The following is a 21,547-nucleotide window of genomic DNA, read 5'->3' on the forward strand; positions in this document are numbered from 1 at the left end:
TTAAAGGAGAAATTCTACATTGCATTGGTGAAGGGACAGCTCGGGTAAATAAAACAGTTGTCCCCGCCATCTCTATAACTGCTACTATGGTAACAGTAAAACTTTGCATAGCCGTTGTTTAAGGTTCCCATTGTCAAGTCCAAAATGTAGTATGGTTGAATACTTGAGAATTTAGGCCCCAATGCTAGTTTATAAGGATAGCGATGCAGATCGGGACTAACAAACAACTAGGAGAAATCTGTGATATCTACGGCATTACTTATGTAATATATCACTACAATAAATAATTTTACAAGAATTAGATGAAAATGTAAATTTGTACACAATTTTGTAGAAATTAAGGTATGATAAAGATGTCTAAGGTGGGTATTCAATCCCGGATCCCGACAGTCTAAATCTGTGCCGTTTCTTTGCCTTCTGATAGCAATTCGACAGTCAGTATTCAGTGTATCAACTGTTATGTGAAATCTTTAAAAACGCACCCGGATTTTTGAAAAATGGCCGTGAACTCATCAATCTGTATCCGTTTCCGACAATACAGATCCAACTTGGTTTCAAGTCGTATCTGTTTTCTTGGAAACTGCCTCCAATGCTGTCAGTAATGACAGCATTGAATAGGAAACAGACTCTATTTCTTCTAGTGGAAATAGCGACCAGGGTTGAATGCCGTCCTAAGCCTGTTGCCTCTTACTTAGATTGTTACATAGGTAATGTTTTATTTCATTCATTTTTAATGTTCTTAGAGTTGACCCATATACTGTATGTCCCTTTTCTTCTAATCCATTCATAATATATAATACTTTCTGTGGTAAATTATTTTGAAATCACCTATCTATTTTCTCTGTGGGAGAAAGTTTAAATAGTCAAACTTTCAAATTTATTTTTTCGGCTCCTGTGCTATTTTGGAAAGTACTTTTCCATTTTTAAAATACTGTATACTGTAAATGCAAAATTTCAGTATTATAATATTCCAGGTGTTAGAACATAAAAATCCATATTTATTATAAAAATGAAGCCAAACGACTTTACATTATTAAAGAAACAGATGACTGCAGATTGTGAGAATGTGTGTTTCTGATATCTCCATAAACATTTGCCTACATTTTGTTACATTCATGCATTATAACTTAAAGTGATTTTAAACATCATTTAGAAGTTAGACAATGCCAAAAACATGTTACTGAATACTTGTATTTGCAGAGTGCTTCCATATTTTACTGGTTAACTTGGGGACTGGGAGATTTGTTGTGGAATGTACAGTGGATGAACTAGCGAATGGTGGGCCCAGGTGCAAAAATGTGCTTTGGCCCCATCACAAACCACCCTCCAACATCCTACTAGAGAAGAGGCAGTTAGTAACAAATTGATATAAGCGCCTATGACTAATCCACAGCAACATTTTTCCTACAGTACATGCATCTTTGTGTGACCCCTCATCCCCATTACGCATCACCCCCCATATGCTGTAATACGTTACAACACTACAGCACTGCATTGCTCCGCTACTTTACATCCCCCTATATGCCACACTACATCTGTCTAACAGAGTGACATTGTAGAGTGTAAAGATAGGTGGGAGGGGGAGAGAAAGACGAGGTCAGGCCTGGCTGTCTGTTTGTGAGATTGCATGGGAGAGGGGAGGTGTGCGGTCAGAGGAAATTAATGGGTCAGGTTTGATCTTAAGAACGTGTTTCAGTACAAAAATAGACATGAGTTCCCTGTCATTTCCCTCATTAGGCCAGGATTGCCTCCTCCTCAGTGGCAACAGTAACTCAGTAACCCTTATATGCCACGTTCCCTGCTGTTCTCTCCTGGTGCCACAGTAGTTTCTGTTTCCCATATGAGGGGAAACCCATCAAGGTGATTGGAGGTCTCAGTTAAGGCCCCCATACACTAGCCGATTTTGGTCAGATTTCGGCCAGATCAGTCGGATCTGGCCGAAATCGGACCAAAATCGGCTAGTTTTGATGTCCCCTCAGATCCGATGCGCGGTCCCGTGTGCATCGGATCTGCGTCGGGTGGTCGGACCTGCTGCACGTCCGACCACCCGACTTGGGACCTAGTGGGGCGGCGCGGCGGTGGAGGGAGCAGGGGGGGCTGCGGGGGACACAGGCGGCATAGAGCCGGGCAGTGGGAGCCGGGAGCTGTCAGTACTGAATTAAAAAAAAAAAGGCCATACAATGAATAGGCGGCCTGTGATTGGCTGAGCGCTCTCTCAGCCAGTCAGCAATTAGCTGAGAGAGCGCTCAGCAAATCACAGGCTGCCCATTCATTGTATAGGCTTTTTTTTCTAGCACTGACAGCTCCCGGCTCCCTCTGCCCGGCTCTATGCCGCCTGTGTCCCCCGCAGCGTCCCCAGCCCCCCCTGCTCCCACCAGCAGCCCTGCTCTGTAGCCCCCCCCCTGCTCCCCGGGTTTTTTACATGTGATAAATCGAGACGATTTATCACATGTAAAAAATGGCACATCAAGTCGCCCTAGTGTATGGGGACTCTTTGAACATAGTACTGTGCAAGTGTTAGTAAATCATGTCTGAGCTCATGGACTTTTAGACAGAGACTGCCTAATGAGTGTGTCTGTGACCACAGTAGCCAGTTTATTTGGGATATCATGAGAAACTGTATCAGAGGTAATAACAGTATATTCCCTTTGCGGTAAAGCATTATTCTATAAACACCAGAGTGGACAAGTGTAAACAGAGCACCAGAAACAGATGAGCATTGAGAAGGATTGTAGCCAAGAATAACAAGACAACCACTGCAGAAGTGTCAGCTGAGCGGAATTTTCATGTTCCACACCTCTTGTCTACAAGAACCATGAAGAGGGAAGTCCACACAATTTTTATGAGCGAGCTGCAGTTGCCAAACCACTGGTAAACTTATTGAATATCAAGCGGTGATATAACACTCATTAATCATGGACTGTCAAGCAATGGGAGACTGTCATCTTGTTGGAGGAATTCACCTTGGTCCACAATGGAAGGATGTGTTTATATGTGGAAAACCCAGCCAAGCGATGATAAGGATTGTCTGGTACCAAGCGTTAAGCATAGTGGAGGGTCGGTGAGGCTTTGGGCAGCAATATGATTTTATGCAACCCTCATTATCAACATGCACAGTTCAGCCACTGCTAAGGACTACATACACATTTTTGGTGACCAGGTCCATCTCATGTACACTGTTTCTGGCAGGTGATCATGCACCTGCATAATGATCTTACAGCTCATGTTGTCCAGTTGTGGTTTTCATCATGGTTTTCAGGTGTCTTATCTTCCCAATCGCCGGACCTTAATTTCATAGAGGTCCTGTGGTCTCTTTTGAAAAACAAGGTTTGGTCATGTTATCTGCTTCCAACATCACATTGGGAACTTAAACAAGTTTTGTCTGAAGGATTGTTTAAAGTTCCATTGTTGACTGACCGGGACTTATATGTGGCCATTCTAAGGAGAATTCAGGCTATCTTGCAAGCCAACGGCAGTCCTGCACCTTGGTAGGAAACAAAATATTTTTTTTCCAATGAGTTCTCATATTTTTGTCTAACTTCTGTATTTGTAGAAGACACAACACCCTGAAGACTCTGGTTCTGGTCCTGGTGTGGTGTGTCCATTTGGACACTTTGGAGGTGCTCCCTGTAGAGCCACTGAAGATGCTACAGGCAGAGCTCTACTTCCAGATAATGTTATTTGTTAATGGGGTGGGGCCAGCAGAAGAAAACACAGAACTCTGTGCCTTGACAGCTTTTGTGGTCTTAGAAAGATGGCACACTGATTGTTGGAACAGAATGTGCTGCATGATAATTAAGAGTATGCGACCCTTATTAATATTGTTAATAATAATAATAATAATAATAATAATAATAATAATTGAAACAGAATAATATCAGGCACTTTTTTTTTTACATGTAATACGTTTCTTGCACACTAAATAAATGATGCATTCCGTTAAATATCTCATTAAATATTGGTTAGTGAGGCTCTTTGCTGGTGAACTGAATGCTTTTGTATATATGGGTGCTTTTTATGTTTGCCCTGATTCTTCAGGCAATGGAACCCAGTTGTTTTTTATTCACATTATACAACACAGTAATACCTCTTATACAGATTATGCAACACTATAATCCACTTATTTATATTACAGCACACTGCAGTACCCCTTAAACAAATTACACCACACAGTAGTCCCCCTTATAACACATTATGTCACACAAGAGTAATGCCCCTGATAACACATTATACCATACAGTATTCACATTACACCACATACTGTAGTAATACATCTTGTATACATTATTCCACACAGTAATACCCTTTATACATATGGTTCCACCTAGAGATTGCTACTGTGTGATGTATGTATTATCAGCCACCATGGTGGAGGAATGCCACCTTCCAAAACCTGGTCAGTGGGCTCTCCACTTTCTCCTACTGGTATACCCAGCTTCGTGCATGACATCACGTTTTTGACAGTGCAATCGGTAGAAGGTTTCAGTGGGCCCTGCTCTGGTGCCATATGTAAAGGGGAGAATTAATTGCGGCAGCTGCTGTGTAAACCACTTGAATAATCGCAGATCCAATATTTTTCAGCATCTTAATGATCTAATTGAATGATCATGGTTCCAATAGGTTTCAGCATCTTATACATGTACACTTAATGATCTAATTGAATGATCACAGATCCAATAGGTTTTAGCATGTTATACTTGTACACTTATTGATCTAAATCAGTGGTTCTCAACCTGGGTGGTAGTGCCCCCTAGTGGGCATTCTTGATTTCCAGGGGGGCAGTGAAACAAAAGGGGGCTTTGAGGGGTAGTGAGGGGGCGGTGGACATTTTATGGGACTTTAGGAGGGCAGCGGGTCCATCGGAGAGCTTAGGCAGGGTTCTTTCTCCTTACATGGCTGCAGAGAAGAAGCTGGATGTGTGGCTGCTGGCTGCCTGTAGGGGGAGCATCATCATCATCATCATCATCATCACACAGCTCCTCTCAGGCAGATCAGAAGTCAGATAATTCCAGCAGGGGAAGTGCTGTAATTATAGTTATACCACTGTTGAAAACCACTGATCTAAATGAATGATCATGGATCCAATAGGTTTCAGCATCTTATATTTGTACTCTTAGTGATCTAATTGAATGATCACAGATCCAATAGGTATTAGCATCTTATGCTACCCATACACTTATGCGGTCTGATTCGATGCATCATCGAAATGCGATGTCATCTCATGGTGAAAACGTGCCCCCTTTCAGCACCCGATGTCCAATGCCATCTTGCGATGGCACATCAAGTACAGGAAAAGAAGTAGCGTCAGCGTGACGGCAGAATTTGAAAAAAATGAAAACACTTCTCCCACCACTGCTGATCCCCGCCGCCCATAAAGCGATACTTCTAGTGCTATTCTACTCCACCGTCCACCGCTACACTACTATTCTGCCCGCCCTCTTCCACACTGCCAGCGGTCCCTCCAGCTCCTTCTCCCCAAACCCCACACCACCAAAAGTGTCCCTTCCGCCCCCCACCTGCGATCGCTCCGGCAATACAATAGATATTACGTGCAGCACATACTATTAATGCGTGCCCACGCATCCCATCGAATGGTCCCTTAAAAATGCATACACTCATTCAATTTATCAGCCAGATGTGGTCGAAATGGAATGGTTGCATGCAATATCTCACAAGTGTATGGGCAGCATTATACTTGTGCACTTAATGATCTAACTGAATGATCATGGATCCAATAGGATTCAGCATTTTATATTTGTACACTTAATGATCTAATTGAATGATCACGGATACAATAGGTTTTAGCATCTTATACTTAATGATCTGATTAATTGATTTATAGTCTATTATCACCTCTAGAGAAATTGCCCATTGATTGTTCATTTTGTAATGCAACCAACTACTTCCATATTAATACTATAGAGTGCACCTAATATTTTTCAGTTTTCTTTAACGAAAAAAAAAAAATTCAAAATACATTCTGTAGATTTTCAGTAAGATTATATCAGTAGTATTTCTAGCATGTGTAAAGAAAAAAATCACTACAGATTATGTTTGAAGGTCAAAGCTCGGCTATTTGAGGTTTATTTTTAATGTAGCTGACATAAGGAAGAAGCTAAACAACAAACTTATCTAATAAAGCTTTCAGATTCAATGTATTCTCTGCATAAAACTTGAGCAATCTGTGGAGGTCATTCACAGCATGCCGCAAGCCACCAGCAGGGAGAAGTAATGAAAAGAGCTGCTATAATATTAACTTTACGAAAGATGCATGAAAACCTGTAAAGATATGTTGAAAACAGTCTGAACAATAGCAAATTTCCTTCCATATTTATTCATAAACGTTAACATCCATGAATCCTGTAATCTAGCCTTTTGTTATGTTTTGACAGCAACAAATGATCTAATATTGGTCACAGCTGTGCTCTTTCCCAATAGCACTGTACAGTACATGTCAGCTTCAGAATATAAATGCCTACAGTAAGTAATACTTGCCTACTTTTGAAAAACAGTTTCATCATACCTCCCAACTTCTGTGTTGGGGAAATAGGGACACTCGCGCGGCGAAGCGGAAAAGGGGGCAGGGTGTATGCAAATGAGGGCGCGACTTATGCTAATTAGCCACGGCCTCATTTTCATATGAGAATAGACGCTGTGCGCATGCGCACAGCATCTATTCTATTAGATTGGGGGGTCTCCCAACTGCCACCCCCGCAGCGGGACAATGCCTGCCGCGGGTGGGACAGCGGGACAGGACCCGAAAATCGGGACTGTCCCGCTGTAATCGTGACATTTGGGAGGTATGGTTTCATGGAGATTATACTTGGTAACAGAATTTTGCAAAGTGCCCCTTTTTTTTTGGGGGGGGGGGGGTCATGCTCTTCCCAGAGGGCGTGTCTAGTTCCATATATGGAGAGATTGTGAAAAGAGATTGTGAACATGACACCTAGAAGCGTGGGTGTGTACTGCTACATCTGAGAGGAATCTTTTAAAATGACTTGTATCCAAATGTAGATGAAACCCAAAGCAGTTAGTAAGAGATACTATATTTGCTAAAGTGCTGGAAAATGGCACTGATGGTTCATTGTAAATGTATCTATCTCTCATACCTTTTTCCCCCAAAAAATGTAACAGTGTAATGTGGGCTAGGTGACATGAGGAAGAGAGGGAGATTGCTGCTATTTATGGAAGTATCATGCAGAATGCAGGAGGGTAGGCAGCTATGCAGTAAGTGTATCCTAAATGTGTGCATACAGTATATATATATATATATATATATATATATATATATACTCTCACACACATACACACTAATTACACTTTTTTTTATCTGCAAGCTTTATCGCTTGTATAAAGAAATGAGCCTTCAGCTTTTAGCACGAAGTCCCCATTGACTGCTGATTTCTGTTCATTTTAATATAGGAATTATACCGTTTAAATGATGCTGTTTAATATATCTCGTCATGGGATGGTTATGGTATAGCAGATTGATGGCTTCAATATCGACAATCACATGGTCGACCACTAATTATCGAAATCGTCTAATTAGATGCCTAAAGATAGTCGACAGCAGCTAAATCAACAGTAACGAAAGAGTTTGAAACAAGTTTTTCAGTTGTGTCTATGTCGACACAGGTTGCCATGGACACCGTATATGTGTGCCGTGCTCCCCATGCATCACTCAGATCACTATTTTATTCTCCCCTATATCCACTGGGAAGGTAAAATATGAACAAGATGGTTAAAACAAAAAAAAAAAAATCATGAAAAATTTGTCGACCATGTTCCTGCTGAACTTACGCTAACACTTATCTCCTGTTATTGTCAATCCAGACACTGTCGACTATCTTTAGAAATCTAACTAGATGCGTTCAACTACCATGACCACGTCGATCTAGATGCAGTCGATCCGCCAACCGGATAGGTTGTGGGACACAGTACAAGTAACATTACTTTTATTAAAAGGGCTTGTATTAAAGGGCTTTTGGACACACAAGAAAATCACAATGTAACAAAAAATAAATAGATAAAGTAATCATACTGAGCTCCCCGGGGGGATCAGCGGTCCAGTGAGGGCTGCCAGTCTCTAGGGTTTCCTGCTGCTCTGAGGCCCAAGAGGCTTAAATGAGAACTTCTCTTTTTTAATTCCTCATATAACATTATAATGGGAAAATAGTGCCTATAACATTGGTATGAATTCTTAGTGGCGCAAAGAAATGTAGGGAGTTAATTATTACCTATGATTGGTAGAGACCCAAGCTAGCCAGGGAGTTGTAGGACCCCCCCCCCCCCCCCCCACACACACACACACATACCTATTCCCAAACACTAATTTTTAGAGCATAAAGAGCCACAACACTTTACATGGAATCTGTTTTGCAAATTTTACAGTTTATATGGACGAAATCAAGGGTGCCAAGAAGATGGGATCAGTTATAGAGGGAGTCTGGAGCCAGCACTTGTTGGAAGTGTAACTATCCCCCCAAAATGGCATAGCCATGCCTACCTCAGCACAGATTATTCAGAATAGAGTGTGGACGTGCCCCAACAGTTGGCCCTGTTTCGTACTGAGGCTCAGATTTTCTCTTGGTGACTAAATTATAGATATTATAGATATATAATGTACCCTGGCCCCCTCTCTCAGTGGAACTGAATGCAAGCAGCATGGGAGGAGGGGAGGAGATGGCGCATACAGTGGGTTTGCCCAGAGTGATGTTGTGATGATTATCCACCCTATAAGCTAAGAGGAAGAGTAGCGTTATATTTACTGTTTGTATATGTGTGACTGTATGTTCAGTATATATGTGTTTTTGTGTTTGATTGTATGGTTTTGGGTGTACATTTTTGTGTACATATGTGCATAACTATGTATTTACATATTTGCTTTGCTGTATGTGTGAGACTGGGTATCTGACCATCTGTATGTGTGTACCTGTACATGTGGGATTGTACAGTATGTATGTGTATATGACTGTATGTATACATACCCATGTAACATCCTGATTTAGCAGGGAAGTGCCATTTTACAGGAAGTGTTCTGCAATCCCACCCAATGTCCCTTGTTCGGAATGGCATGGGCAAAACTTTCATAACTGCTATGCAAGCAAAACTGGGGGCAGTCCAGCAGTTGGGGAAACACTGCGCTTGCAAGTAAGGACTCAATGCCCCATCCAAAAAATTGCTCTTTAGGGCCCTCTGGACTTAAATGCCCAGGGCTTTGAAAGCCTCAATCCAGTTCTTAGCATAATTATATCCGATGTGTTTCTTAGCATCTATTGTAGAAATAATATACAAACTAACAGCTACAGTAAGGAGGGCATGGTTGTCCTGGCAAATCTTATTGAATTCAAAATGAGCTTCATTGCGATTGTGTCCACATTTATAAAACTGTATCTGAAATGTATGATCCTCATAAAAAGAGACAGAAAATAAAATGCAGGCTCATAATCAGTAGTTTGCCATTCTATTAATATAAACTGAAACTGTATACATCATTGTAAGCCTCCAAAGGGCAGCTTTTTAATTGACTGCTCAGTTTACCTTGAGACTATTATCTAATCTGAAGTGAAGTGTAGCATCAGTGTAATTAATCTTGCAAATTCAACAGCAGTTGAGCCAGACCTCAGTGCAAGATAATAGCAATCATAGGCGACTTCAGGGTTCTGGAGACTCGCCATGAATTTCAAAATGAAAGAACTTCAGTTCTACATGACCTATATCTTCTACGTTCTGATAACTTCTCTCGGTTTCAGGGTCACAAAGTGTTCATGTAGCTTGAATAGACAAAAAGACAGTTTCCAGTACCAGTTTTTGTTGAGGATTACTTTAGACCACAAAGTATTTGATAATAAACATAAGCACAATTTACTTGCTAGCAGAGTGGTGAGCAACTTGTCAATTATTAGGATTTACTAGTGCCCAGCAGTCTTAATGGGCAAACACATGATACATGATACACAGAGGTCTTTTCACATAATTCATTGTAATCTTTTTTCAAATATGAGTGTGGCCCTAAAGGGGATTATGTACGTCTGTAAAAGACTCCTCCAGCCATTGCGTTTTTATGAGAATTAAGGGAGAAGCAATTCCAGCTGAAGAGCTGAGCAATTATTGATAGACTGCAGATGCGTACAGCCCATAGTACACATGCACAAGGCTGTCCTGCAATAATCCTACTACTCTTTTGTTCCCCAGGGTTTTAGGGGAAGTCTTCAGCCTCTTTCTATCACAGCCATCAAGAAAGGCCTGAGCTGTGCACAGATTACACACACTGGAACAATCATTCCATGGTGTGAGTCTTCCCAATGAATTTGCAACGAATCGCAGGGCTGCAGGCTTGCGCAGGGCGGGATTTCACTCTGGCTGGGAAGCATATACCTGATCGCAGGGCTCTGTAAATAAGCGACTGTGCAATCAGGTCTGAATCAGGCCTATCAGGTGCACAGTTGTATCTGGATAATCCTAAAAACTGTTCAGCATTATTTTTAAGGCCGCAAACATGATCCTAGGCATAATTAGAGTGGTACAGAAAATTTGTGAGTGAATGTTATCAAGTTCTTTTAAAACTGAGGACCTGATGCTGACTTGAACACTGCAGCATTGGCATGCGCGGCTTTTTCTTGTACTGGTTCTGTATCTTTATGCTGGTGTAAAAGTTCTACTCTGGGGTGCAAGCATGTAACTGAATGTGCAAGGACTGAGGCCACACCCACTTACAACATTCCAAATTGGCATGGGTGTTCATTTTAGATCATTAACACAAGCAAGTGTAAATATGCTGAAGTGAGTTTGGGTGAGGCACCCAGGGCCATGGCCGCTGAGAGGGAAGGAGGTAATATTTGCCCAGGGCCGGTTGGCGGGTACTGGCAGGTAATCCCCCCCCCCTTACCTGTGAGCCCATGTAGTATTTTTAACCCTTTGAGTACCAACGATGCTGTGCAACATATCGGCAGCCAGCCTCGCTCCCAGTGACTTTTTTGCGCGGGTGAGGTAGCAATATTGAACTGAACTTCAATTAATTGGCTTCAGATCATCTGTCGGCAATAATTAAAGTGATTTATATTCCTTGACTACGGCCCTGGCATTTTTAGCGGATATTTTGCACATCTCTCACAGCGATGTTGGCACTCAAAGGGTTAATATAACACCTTGTTTATTAAAAATGTATTCAAATAAAATACATTTGTGGAAATAAATAGTGGAATCAGACACTAAAATGTCACGATTTCATAATGATTATAAAAATGAAGTGAACGTGATAATAGACCATGTTATTTTTAATCCATTTTTGTTGTCACGGGTTATTTATGAAGGAGCTGCAGTAACTGTAGCCAAGAAATTAAGGGTTTATATCCGCTGGCACTAAATGACATGCTCTGCTTACAGGCATTTGTGATGCTAGTCCAAATGTATGATGCATATAAAGAGGTATGACAATCAGTGGCGGCTCCTGCCTTTATGCTTAAGGGGGGCTGTAATTTCCTGGGTACTGCTCATTGCAAACAGTCATTCATTATTTGCAGGTTATTAGTTTGATTTGCGTTGTACTAGTGTTTGTGTGCATTTACTGTAAATAAATGATGTACTCATATGCACACAAACACAGGTACAGAGCAAAATACACACTTTTCATAACTTTAATATTAATTAAAGTACACAAAATTATACTCTTAATAAAGATCTACACACAAATATTATTAAAATGAAAAAACTTCCATGCACCTCTCTGGTGAAATGCATACCTTCCTTCAGCTGCATCACACTGAGTGACTCACTGAAGTCTGGGCATGCTCACTGCAGAGGAATTGCTTCTGGGCTGCACAGGCAGCAGCCCATAGAAGCACTGTAGCTCTGGTGATTTGCACAGAATGGCTTCCTTTTGGAATCTATTGCTGTCATTGCTCCATGTACTGGCAGCCCAAGAGGGGGAGGAGTTTCCAGCTATGTGTATGATGAGCAGTAGCAGCTTCTAATAGGAATCTACTACATGCTGAACTCCTCCCCACAGGGTTGGGTTGTTGCTGTGTCTGCCCTGCTGCTTCATGGAGCCTGGTGATAGGAGGTTACCAGCGTGTCAGAGACACAGACAGCCAGCAACAGACCTCCAGAGGTAGGGAAGGGGCACAGTGGGGGAAGCACCGGAGCTCCGGTGCTGTCTGTCTGTGTCTCTGGTGTTGTGATTTTAACTGTAGGGGCTGCAGTCCTGCAGCCCTATAGCAGGAGTCGCCACTGATGACAATGAAACCTATTGTTATTTGTTTCCAATGTCACACACATGTTTTTTTACTTACATTTGGATGTGTTGACTTGCATCATGGTTTTCTTGCCACTTGTGTAATTCAGTGCATTTCATGCAAGTTAAACGCATCAAATGAGTGAGGTACAAATAGTTTATAAATATCTCCATAAAGCAAGTTAAAATGCTAGTTATTAGTAGCATACTGTTGCAAATTCTTAAATGAAGGATTCACTTTCATGGGAACATAGGTGTTTCAACACAACTGAAACACAAGCAAATGCCTGCCTACTGTATGAGCATTAACAATAATATAATGACAGTGGACAAGTCACTTTGTCTCACGCTTTCCATTCACCAAAACAGTTTGGAAAACGTTTTCTAAAAAATGCTTCAGAGGTTGCTGCCCTTTATAATAAGCAACCATGAGCTGAAGGGGAACGGTCATTAGGTCAACACAACTAAGGTCAACATACTTTGGGTCAACTACTGAAGGTCGACAGGCCTTAGGTCAACACAGACAAAAGGTTCACATGGCTAAGGTCGACAGGGTCATAAAGTCAACACATGCTTTAGATTGACATTGGGAAGGTCAACAGTCAAAAGGTTGACGTGTTTTTCACTTATTTTGAGCCATGTGCAGATATGCAGTATTTCATGCCATACCATCCACTAGGGCAGGGCTGGGCAATTGCGGCCCTCCAGATGTTGATGAACTACACATCCCAGCATGCCTTGCATCAGTTTCAGCATGGCCACATAGCAAAACTAATGCAAAGCATCCAGGGATGTGTAGTTCATCAACATCTGGAGGGCCGCAATTGCCCAGCACTTCACTAGGGCATGGAGGGAGATAGTGTGCTGAAGCATGGCATACGCAGAGAGCCATGCGAGGGGACGCAGTGCACCGATAAGTTGTCCATGTCAACTTTGTCGAAATTCGGGACAAAAAACTTGACAAACCCAAGGCTCTCTGGCCTTATTTATTTACTTCATTTTTTGTTTGAAAGTGCTATCATGATTTATTTAATCTTAATATTAATATTATAAATGCTGCTTCTCTTCTTTTGGGACTTACAAAGGTACCCCATGATATTAACTGGTTGTTTACAGCACTGCAAGGGGTTTTGATTGTTTGTTTATTTAAAGGCCCCCATACAATGGTCCAATTTTGGCCAATTTCACAGATTCCGAATAAAAAAAATTGGGCCAAGTAATCAGGTGAAATCAGACCAAGTCGCAAATTGGATGTGCTTGACATCACATAGGGTTCAATGCGTGTCCTGTGCGTATAGGATTGGAGTCGGAGGTCTGACCTGCTGCACATACAAAATCCGACTCTGGCCCCCTCCCAACTACAGGAAATGGGGTCGCATTTGATACAGTGCATGTCAAAGGAGAATATGAGATATATAGCTTGCGATAATGCCGCCCGGGAATGGTCTGTTTTTCCTTCCATCGTTTGCTCATCATCCCACAATCTCTCTCCACTTTTGCTAAAACACTATTCATTTAATATAAACCCAATGACATCTAGTTATGAAAAAGTCTGTACACATAGCTGTGCAAGTAAACAGCATATCAAAATGTGTGCTTATATTTGTATACGGTAGAAAAATATAACCTAATCTGGTTGTCGTGGGTTATTATAGGCAATGTTGCACAGATACTGTACTGTGCCTCTGGAACCGGATCAGTAGTTCTAAAAATGACTTAGGTGATACTCCCTTAGTTTTTTATTCCTTATTATAAGAATATGTCTAAAATGTCTACTGACTAAATATTATTTTGCTTATCACTGAATAGATCACAATGTGTGAGAGAATTCACTTTAATGCTGTCTTCTAGTCTATGCTATAGACCAGTGGTTCCCAACCCTGGTCCTCAAGTACCCCCAACAGTGCATGTTTTGCAGGTCTCCACACAGAATCACAAGTGACCTTATTAGCTCCACCTTTAGATCTTTTTAAATATGCCTGAATAATGAGTGCACCTGTCGGGTGACTTGGAAAACGTGCACTGTTGGGGGTACTTGAGGACCAGGGTTGGGAACCACTGCTATAGACTTGTGGGACATTGGGTTTGAGGATGATGCAAATCGGTAACCAGAAGTTAAAACCATGACAGCAGCGTTTTGCAAGCAGTTTTAAAACATAACTGCATCTAAAATGTGGTTCAGGAGGAGTCTACTAAATTTAAATAAAATGCTAAATTCAATTTAATTGTATAGCAGTGATCCTGTGATCCTGTCAGTCCCAGTGAAGACACATCTCTATAGAGATGCATTGATTTATGCTTTTAAAGTAGGCCTTTTATATCACTCGGGTCATTTCAATTAGCGGCAGGACCAATGCCCTGTACTCATGGGTTAATACTATGCGCATTTTGTGGGATATTTTCATGCAGTGCACTCGCTAATCCCTCGCAATTTAAATTAGAAATGACAAGTTAGTATGTTGCATGTTAAGTCAGAGTAAAACCTATTTGAAATACAAGAAAGAAATGGAAAGTCATCCTCAACCCCAAAGTTGAGTATTTTGTTATACATGGTGATTTTTTCGTTTGTATACTTGTTTGTAAAAAGTTAGAAAAAACACTTGAAAATCCGATTTGTAAGGTCAAAAACTCCTTTCACATCGATACCTAACACACATAACACATCTTAACCCATTTTTTTGCTCGTTAGATAAAATCACCTGTTAAATAATGTCTATATTGGACATGTTTTTTAAAAAGCACTCATCCACATTATTGTAATTACTGTACCACTGAGGCACATGTTAACATCAATTTATAATTGAATAACAAAAAGCCATACTGTAGCTGTGGGTTTTATTGTTGGTGTCCCTCCCATTAAATTTCACAATGAACTTCCCATTCAATGGAATTAAAGTGCACAGGAGAAGTGTATTGACAGAACTACTTGAGTGTGCAAATAATGGCATAGTAATAGGGCTGTAACTACAGGATAGCACTAGCCAGGGGTACCAGTTGAGGAGAGGGACCTGACTGCGCCAACCACATCCATATTTTAAAATCTGGGGAGTCCAACACACACCATAATTCACCTCAGCCATGTCTTTTTACACAAACTCTTGGCTCTGGTCTCCTTCATGGAGCATCCATTATTTTTCTTCCCAGAAATGTAGTGTTCAGGAATCCTGAAGTAGTAACACAGCTGAGTAGAGGTTTAAGTTACGTTTTTAATTTTTCCATGGGCATCTTGATCCTTATGTAAGGTACTGCAAAGGAAGCAGAGAGCAAAGCAGTCATTGATTAAAGGGTGGGGACCGATTGAATCAGAATACCCCCTAAGACTGAGCCCTATAGTAGTCCACCTAATAGCGAAGAGGAGGATTCAGAGTAATGAACGCTAAAAAGAGCGATTATATAATTATGATGATTACCATAGGAGTTTGTCCTGAAGATTTGGGAATTTTTAGTAGTTAACTGTGTAAAAAAAGTTTTGTTGAGTCTGATTGATCTTTTAATTACTATAAGTACACTACGATCTATAGGTAGTTGGTTATTCAGAGTTAGGTACCTGGAGTTTTGACATCGGGCATTGCATTCCAAAACCCCCAGGTTAAAACATATTCTTTTGCATTCCTCTAATTCGTAGTCACATGACAAAAACTTGTGTCTGGTGTTAACATCACTGATTCGCTTGTCAATGATTACTTCTCTGTTGAACGATATTGATTACCTAATATTTCATATATTCTCTATTATATATGAATTTGATTTAAAGAATAGAGTTCCTTTATCTTTCTTCAGTTCAGCTTCACATAAATGGACATTGTTTTGTTCATCATCAGAAAAAAATATTCATTATTAATGGAGTATAGATGATCCATCTGGTGGAAACAGATCTGCTAATGATATAATGTATGAGCTAACAGATTGTAGGGATGTACTGTATATGATAATCTATTCAATTTTAGAGGTATAAATTAGTATATACTGTATAACAGGACTATCTAGCTTTCACATACATATATTTGAGGGTTAACATAATTTGTTTAATTTGGGTTATTAGATTATTTATATTTCAGCTTTAATACCAGGTTTACGCAAATAATAAAACACAGTAAATAGTCATACATTAAAATCTAAATTTTTTTTTAGAATTGAGCAGAAGTAAAACTACATCTCGTTTTCTATTTTTTTTTTCTCAATCCTTCTCTGGAATATTTGTTTTAGGGATTTAGTTGCATTATGCAAATACTGTTAAAAATACATTTTTAAAATAGACATAAGCAATATACAGCATACTTGCAGCCAATTGTGAATCCTTTCTCTAGGCTTTAAATGTTACCATAGCAGTCATATAGCAGAATCAACAAATTCAACTGTAACTAACGCAGAATAAAAAAGTTTGTGTTACATGGTGTTAAACAGTAAAGTTTAGCCTAGGGGCAAATACATAAACATAAAAATGCTGTATCAGCAGGCTGGAAAATTGGTTAAGATAGAATCCTAGGGTGGAATCAGACTGACCTTAAAGGCATAAAATAACACTATGCTGGTATATGAAAACTTACAAAGAACGTTTGCCCCAGTGATTTAGATGGTCTTCAACTGTCTCTAAATTTTTGGTAAAAAAGAACAGTTTTGGACCGCTATAATAAAGTTTATCATAACATTTCCTCTCACAAAAAACGCATTTCTCCGCCTGTCACAGCTCGGCGGCTTCCTCAGTTTGATTGATAGATAGATAGATAGACAGAGCCATCCGTATCTAGCCCTTTAATAGGATTAAGTGAGCCAGAGCTGTTGGACCTAATCCTTTGCTATTCCCTTACTGCAATCGTTGCCAAACTGTGTGCCGTGGCATCCTGGGGTGCCTCTGGACTCTTGCAGGGGTGCATTGGGTTGGTGGTTTAGAACCAATGCAAATTGTTTATGGTAATTATAATGGGCAAAACCAGTGCTGGGAGCTGCCAATCCTGAACTATGACAAATTAACATGGCTCTCCTCATATATTGAAACCTAAGGATGATCTACAGCTGACGTTCTGGCGATTCGCCAGCAAGGAAGAGGCCTGCTCCATCTGTATACAAACAATTTACTTCATTTAATCATTTTTTTCTAAAAATTTTCAATAAGAAATTCTTCAGGGTGCCGTCACTCAAAAAGATTTTGGAACCACTGCCCTACAGTATTGTTCTATGCATTGTATTGCAGCCGAGAACAATAGAGGACAATAAGCCTTGATGAGCCATGGCTCTCCAGAGAAGGCTAGTTGAAGAAGGCTCCATCTATATATATATATATATATATATATATATATATATATATATATATATACTGTATAATGTTTCTTAATATTATTATTAAATAATTTATATAATGCATACATATTTTACAGCTAACTTTTTAGGGGCATCATCATTCCATTGTGGTGGTGGGCTGTGCTTACCTGTTCACTAGGCTGCGAATTAGGCCCTATATTCCCTATCTGATGGAAACACACTAGTGCCAATATATTTTCAGAAGCCAATTAATCTACCAGTATGTTTTTTTGCATATGGGAGGAGCCTGGAGCAGCCAGATTAAAGCCACCCACACATAGGGAAGAACATACATGCTCAACACCAACTGGTGCCTAAGTCAGGAATTTAGCTCAAGACATCAGGGCTTTTATGATGAGGCTTTTATGCTAAGGACTACACCAACTTTTCTGAGTTCCCATTAATGTTATAATGTAGCTTGCTACAAAAAGTAACCACTTACTTGTTGCTCAAATACCAGAGTCAGTTAAAAAATAAAATGTAAACTTTTGGAAAATTAAAACAAATTAAATAAAAAAAGACACTGTCATTCAACGCAGGTTTCTCTAATAATGGGGCAGATGTATTAAGCCTGGAGAAGAGATAAACTAGAGATAAAGTGTTATATTTGTTGGCACTTTCAGAACTATTTTTGTACATGCTACATTCTCTTTTTATTTTAATTGAAATATCTTGCTTGGGTTATCATTTCTTCTAAATGTTGCCTGTTTGTGCTGAGGCAGGAGTTCAGTTAAAACATTTTATAAATGCTTTTAAATGCTCTTTGAGTAGTGGTGGCAACTTATTTTATTAAAAGCAAGCTAATCTGTCTTTAATGGTTAGAGTTCTTAGCTACGGTCACCTGATTGCAAAGAAAGTTGAAATTAATCATTATGGCAAACTAGTAATTTAATATTGTAGAAGTGGAGAAGGGACATTAAACATTTCCTAGAGATAGAATGGAAGCCTTCTGATGATAAAATTATTTTATGTCCAGTAACTCTGGTCCTGTATATTACAGGCCTGCAAACATGGAAAGCACAGAGTTTTATTTCATGATTCTAATAGTTACCAATCTGTCAAAATAATGGACCAACATAACAATAATGTCAGCAAGGGAGGCTGTTTGCTCCCGAATGGAGCAGCACTTAAATTCCTCTGTTTGGCCCCATCTAGTGGCCACCGAGTGTACAAAACACTTGAATTCTCTCCATAGAGGTGAAAAGCTACATTAGCCATTTGTTATATAGTATTTTTAGTAAACTGTTTGTGATAGGATGAATAAAGTTGAGTACACACTAGGCGATATTTTGAACAATATAATTTTGGCCCTTCTGAACAATATCATTCAAAATATTGGCCAGTGTGTATGCAATAAACAATCTTCCCTTCCATGAGTTATTAACGAGAGTTTCTGTCATCTGTACAGATTTAGCTATGTCCTTCACAAAAAGCTGCATATTACTAGACTCCAGCTACAGTAGATCGCTCTTCATCATCATTCATTACATTGTTCAGTGTGTATGCACAATATTGTTTGTCTACGACGCTAAAAAGTTCAAGTGAAATTGTTCAACAATATATTTTACTGAAAATATTGTCTTGTGTGTATATGGGCTCGTATAAGTATGTTATAAAAAAAATGAAATGAACAAATGTACATACTCAACACTTCTGTATACTGCTAGTATTTTTTATATTTATTAAACCTATAATAAAATATTTAAAAATGATTTGATGCAAATAGAATATTTGTTATATTTGAATTATACTTTATGTCCCCTACCCCCTCCCCACAAAAAAAAATCTTATTTCTTTTGCATACTAACCAGTACAGGAAAAAAAATTCTGTGTTAAAAATAAAAATTTCCTGCATGATATTTGTCTTATTATCAAAACTAAACAATTGGTGATCTATTACAGGTCCTGTCCAAGCAGTCTCTGTGGTTTCTCAGACCCTTGTAACAACAGGCACCAGTACAGCAGATATGCCATCGTCACTTCTCTTGGAGGTGCCAGCACTGGCTGAATTCAGCAAGACTTGCTCGGAGCTAAAAGATTGGCTTACTCTACTAGATCGTGTGATAAAGGCTCAGATTGTGACAGTGGGGGATGTGGAAGAAATCAATGAAATGATTATAAAACAAAAGGTAGGCTACATTCACGTGAATATTTTTTACTTATTGATGGCGAATTTCTGATTTGATAAGAAATTCATGTTTTTAGTTCCATTGATTCTTCTATACTGTTAGTGTTATATTTTCAATAAAACACTATTTGAAAGGGGAAGGTATAGGCCAATAAAAGATTTAAAATTCAGCCCTCGTATTATCTTTTAAAGTATACAATTATACCATTGTTTTTACATGCCGTTCACCAAACTTTAGGGTGCAGTGATTGTGGTTATTAATTAATGTGTTTTTAGAAGGCGTTTCCTTAACTAACATAAACTTGTCCTACAGCCACCATACTATACTGTAGATCACTAGTTAGAGAATTATCCGGGGGATAATTCATGCAGAGCTGTTGACCAGAGCACATATCTAAAAAGGGAGAACTCATCCTGGACAGTCTCTGACTCTGTATTATTTATTTATTAACAGTTTCTTATATAGCGCACACATATTCCGCAGCGCTTTACAGAGTATATTTGAACATTCACATCAGTCCCTGCCCCAGTGGAACTTACAATCTAAATTCCCTACCACATGTACACATACACACAGACATTCTAGGGTTAATTTTGTTGGGAGCAAATTAACCTTCTAGTACAGGGGTTCCCAATCTTTTTTGAATCACTGCACCCTAGAGTATCAAAATTTTTTCACGGCACCCCTAGGCCAAAAATAAATTTATTAGATTGGGTTTATATGTGATTCTTTGGGTCAGGTATGTGGTAAAGGACAGGATTTGCTTCTGTTTGTACACATTTTATTAATGGCAGCCACCAGCATTGCTTTTGCTTATAAATAATTAACCATTAATAATTTGAGTTGGTCCTGGACTACCAACCCAGGGCACCCCTGCATGTGTCCCGAGGCACCCCAGGGAGCCACGGCACACAGTTTGGGAACCACTGTTCTAGTATATTTTTGGATTGTGGGAGAACACCAGAGTGCCAGGGGGAAACCCACGCAAGTATGGGGAGAATATATAAACTCCACACAGTTAGAGCCATGTGGTAATCAAACCCATGACCTCAGTGCTGTGAGGCAGTAATGCTAACCATTACACTATCCGTACTGTATTAAATATATTGCTTTTATATTTTGAGTAAGACAGAGAAATTGACCGGGATTATCCCCTGGATCTATCAAAACCATATACCGGGTCTATTAAGATTATATGAAGCTGTCTATATTAGTATTTTAATCTATTAAAGGCACCTCAAAAATCGCTAGGATCCAACTACCTTGTTGTGAATACACACTTGTGAAAATGGTCAGAAATAATTATTCGGTACTTATGTATTAGCAGGGCGCCCATTACGTAGTTTACGTAGTGGTGTATTGAGAATACCAATACACCACTATGCTGGCTACTCACACTACGTAATTTAGGCAAATTACGTAATTTACGTAAAGTACGTATTTTACGTAACAGGAGCTGTACTAATACATAATGGATCATATACCCACTATCCACGTCATACCCCCATTATGCATGTGGGAGTGGAGTTAATATTATATAGTGTGGCGAGCGCAGCGAGCCCCGGAGAGGACACGAATATGCAGTAAATGTGGGGTTTTTTTGTGGGCACATTGAGACAAGGGCACTAGGCAAGGCAAATGAATGCACAGAAATTTACACCACCACACACAAAAATGGGAATTGATTTTGCAGGATGAGGTTACTTAAATGTTATTAGGGTCTAGGAGGATACATTCTGAGGGTTTATTGTGGGAAATCACCCAGACTTTTTCTCACTGAAAGTCTATATGATTTTCCACGGTCTTTATAAGAAAATTCCGATGTTGTTGTTACACTCTATTTTTGCATTTTTTTTTTTTATGTTCATTCTGTAGATTCTTAGTTTTA

The 21,547-nt window shown here is 39.6% G+C and overlaps 1 protein-coding gene across 13 annotated transcripts in view; it reads left to right on the forward strand.

The window, feature by feature from the left end:
* The window catches only part of DMD (dystrophin), a 1,973,025-nt gene that overhangs the window by 1,260,948 nt on the left and 690,530 nt on the right, over nt 1-21,547 (forward strand). For all 13 annotated transcript variants that reach the window (XR_014470468.1, XM_083174338.1, XM_083174337.1 and 10 more), the window contains one exon: nt 19,433-19,659. Coding sequence is in view for 12 of the 13 variants with exons in the window: in XM_083174338.1 (XP_083030464.1) it covers nt 19,433-19,659 (227 nt within the window). In the remaining variant the exon portion in view is untranslated. The remainder of the gene's footprint in view (nt 1-19,432; nt 19,660-21,547) is intronic.

This window comes from Crinia signifera, chromosome 2 (assembly GCF_055691185.1).
Source record: "Crinia signifera chromosome 2, ASM5569118v1, whole genome shotgun sequence".
NCBI lineage: Eukaryota > Metazoa > Chordata > Amphibia > Anura > Myobatrachidae > Crinia > Crinia signifera.